Source organism: Rhinopithecus bieti, unplaced genomic scaffold, assembly GCF_001698545.2.
Source record: "Rhinopithecus bieti isolate Rb0 unplaced genomic scaffold, ASM169854v2 scaffold_1530, whole genome shotgun sequence".
Lineage (NCBI taxonomy): Eukaryota > Metazoa > Chordata > Mammalia > Primates > Cercopithecidae > Rhinopithecus > Rhinopithecus bieti.
The window spans coordinates 3295247-3298590 of NW_016803808.1; the positions used below are offsets into that span (position 1 = coordinate 3295247).

Below are 3344 nucleotides of genomic sequence, written 5' to 3' on the forward strand. Positions count from 1 at the left end.
AAGAGCTGTCCCCCAAAACCAGAGCTGCAGAACACACCTGCAAGGGAAACGGCATGCACATCTAGTCTGAGCACAGACAGCACAGCAGAGTGCAGACTGGAGAACGTAATAACAAAATCAGTTTCAGTCTATCAGTAGGCCAGTGGCTACTCTTCAGTTTCCACAATACTATCTATTGTGGATCTAACTCTTTAAACATCTCTGATGTCAGAGGGAATCAATGAAAAATGCCTACTTCCTTCATTGAAATATTAGATGACATTTTTTTTTTTTTTTGAGACGGAGTCTCGCTCAGCTGCCCAGGCCGGAGTGTAGTGGTGCGGTCTTGGCTCACTGCAACCACTGTCTCCTGGGTTCAAGCGATTCTCCTGTCTCAGCCTCCCGAGTAGCTGGGATTACAGGCAACCGCCATCATGCCCAGCTAGTTTTTGTATATTGGTAGAAACAGAGTTTCACCATGTTGGCCAGGCTGGTCTTGAACTCCTGACCTCAGGTGATCCGCCCGTCTCAGCCTCCCAAAATGCTAGGATTACAGGCGTGAGCCACCGCGCCCGGCCAGATGATGTATTTAAATACCATACCAAACTCTGTGTGTATTTATATAAAGAGAGACTGTTAAAAGACTTCATAATTTAAAAAAAACAAAAAAAAACTTGATGCTTACTATTGCTGCATACTGTTGCAGTATAAAACATACACTTATCTGGGATCATGAGAATATAACATGAATGGTCCTGCATAAACTGTAACTTTGACAGCATTTAAAAAATAAAAATCAAATTAAGTGCCTTTGAGGCCACTTCTTCCCAGTTACCAGTTTTCTTAACCCAGTACTAAAATATTGCCACACACAGCTGTATGTCTGAGGATCATATTTAAATATTTAAAATGTATCTACAGTCCATCTTAGTTTTCTTTATATTTGGGAAAATTTTTGAATCTTAAGTGTGAAAATGTAATCACAAATGTCTTTACCAGGAATAAAAACATATCTAGGGTAGCCAGCAAATTTAAAGCAAAGAAAATATTTTGTAGTCACAGACTAATACTGAGGTCTGTAAAAAGGGTTGAATGAATAATAGACATCAAGGATATATTAGTTCCAACACCATCCATTATTGTTTCTATAACCAATAATACTTTAAAAACATTTGTTAATCAAAATAGGCTGACATTGATATAACTATTTATGTGTAAAAATAGTGCACGATTTCTCTTCCACAAAGCTAGTTTACATCCTAAGAGCTGGTAAACACTTTTTGTTTTTTAATACAGAAAGGGCTGAGACTTTGAAAAAAAATTAAATTAAGGCATTCAAAATGGGTCAAGTTGCCTATCATGAAGCATTAGGAAACTGATATAATTAAACTTCTTGTTACAGTAACTGCTTAAACATGAACATGCAACTTCCATCAGGTACACAGGAATGAGTGATATAAACTCCAACATTATGGCTTTATACAAGTGCATAGTTGCAACTGCAGTAAGTAATGATATCTGATTAATGTGTATAAAAAAATAAAGTGGGAAGTTTAAAAAACCTTGCAGTATTAGAGTTACTATATATATATATATATATATATATATATGTTGTGTGTTTATATATATATACACAGTATAATGGTCACTTCTTAAAGATGCAGTCAATATCACTGTAGTGGAATCCATTCCCAGATTCTTCTGGTAAATGTGCTGGTGAAACCTCTCTGTTGAAGCTAGAAAAGACATTTTCTTTAGACTTTAACTCTTCTCAATCCTTGTGTGCATTGTAGTGTGAGTGACTGCCGAGAGCGCTTTATGGAAAAGTCTGGAAGAGTTGCATATATCCTTAGTCTATCAACCAATCATTGTTGGTTCAACCTGCTGCTTCAAAGGAGCCCAGATTTGTAATTTATATTACAGGGAAAAGGGGAACACATATATGTATGAGTGTATGTATCAGTCTCTCAGGAAAATATAGCTTTTTAATAAATTTTGGGCCATCATATTTCAGTCTTGTTCTCACTGGAAGAATACGATCACCTTGAATAATGACTGCTTTCATAGAAGGCAGTTAGCTGGAAAGAAAGAAAAAATAAAGTTAGTTGATACAGTGAAATAATTTAAGAGATTGTTAAATTCCTAGAAAAAGCATTCCATTCACATTATTAAACTATACAGTCTTCCAACTACTATGTTTTTTAACACTAAAATCATGCATAAACATACTTACTGTATTACTTTTCCTGCAGGTACATGCAATTATATTCTTTCCCAAAACAACTTGGGATTTTGGAATTTTAGCTACACACATTACACACAAGTTTTAATATGGTTAACAAGCTATTAGGGTTACACAATATGCCACAGAGTAACTCAGAAGATAAAGTTTGATTTGGGGTTGAACTGCCAGCTTCCTCATGTAGCTGAAAGGGAGATGGGCCTATTGATCAGGTTCTACTTGGTTGTTCAACCCTAAGCCACATTTTTTTTTATCTATAAGATAGGACCAAATACATTGTTGTAGTAAATATATACGAGCTACTCTATGAAACCTGATTATAAATAGATACCAATACTACCTGATTTATGTTTTGCAACATGCTTACTTAGACTAAAACAGACATTATTTCTTTTAAATCTTTCTATGTAAAAGGTTTAAGTTGAGGCTCAACTTTCATTCAAATCTCCTTGAGCCACTATTAACCAAACTATTTCACATTTTCTAAAAGCACAATTCTCACAGCGTATCACTGACATTCTTCAGCAAGGGTAACATTAAATTCTCACAAAGCAAACATTTCACAGCACCACACACAAAAACACCAAATCAGAAACAGCTATTTCACAGCACTTATTAGACTTATAAAGTTTTTATGCTTTCAATTCTTGCAAGTTGGAAATAAGAGGAGAGAGATGGAGGGAGAAAGGAATCCCATGCTATGTTCACAAACTAATATAGCTGTAGGAACTTGAAAACGTTGTAAATTTTACTTCTCTTCTGAATATGGCTTCTTTGGAATGAACAGAATGTATCAGAATTAACTCCTTTTGTGATTGCTACATCTCATTTCTAAGATAAATTCTAACTGTATTAAAAATTTATAGCCGGCCGGGCGCGGTGGCTCAAGCCTGTAATCCCAGCACTTTGGGAGGCCGAGACGGGCGGATCACGAGGTCAGGAGATCGAGACCATCCTGGCTAACATGGTGAAACCCTGTCTCTACTAAAAATACAAAAAACTAGCCAGGCGACGTGGCGGGCACCTGTAGTCCCAAAAAACTAGCCGGGCGACATGGTGGGCACCTGTAGTCCCAGCTACTCGGGAGGCTGAGGCAGGAGAATGGTGTGAACCCGAGAGGCGG

At 36.9% G+C, this 3344-nt stretch overlaps 2 protein-coding genes across 3 annotated transcripts in view; one reads left to right on the forward strand and one right to left on the reverse strand.

The window, feature by feature from the left end:
- Positions 1-3344, forward strand: part of SLC66A3 (solute carrier family 66 member 3) — a 29969-nt gene that overhangs the window by 24841 nt on the left and 1784 nt on the right. The window lies entirely within an intron of this gene.
- The window catches only part of ROCK2 (Rho associated coiled-coil containing protein kinase 2), a 188118-nt gene continuing 185875 nt past the window's right edge, over positions 1102-3344 (reverse strand). For both annotated transcript variants that reach the window (XM_017853951.1, XM_017853961.1), the window contains exon 33: positions 1102-2057. In XM_017853951.1, the coding sequence (XP_017709440.1) occupies positions 2054-2057 (4 nt within the window). In that variant the 3' untranslated portion in view covers positions 1102-2053. The remainder of the gene's footprint in view (positions 2058-3344) is intronic.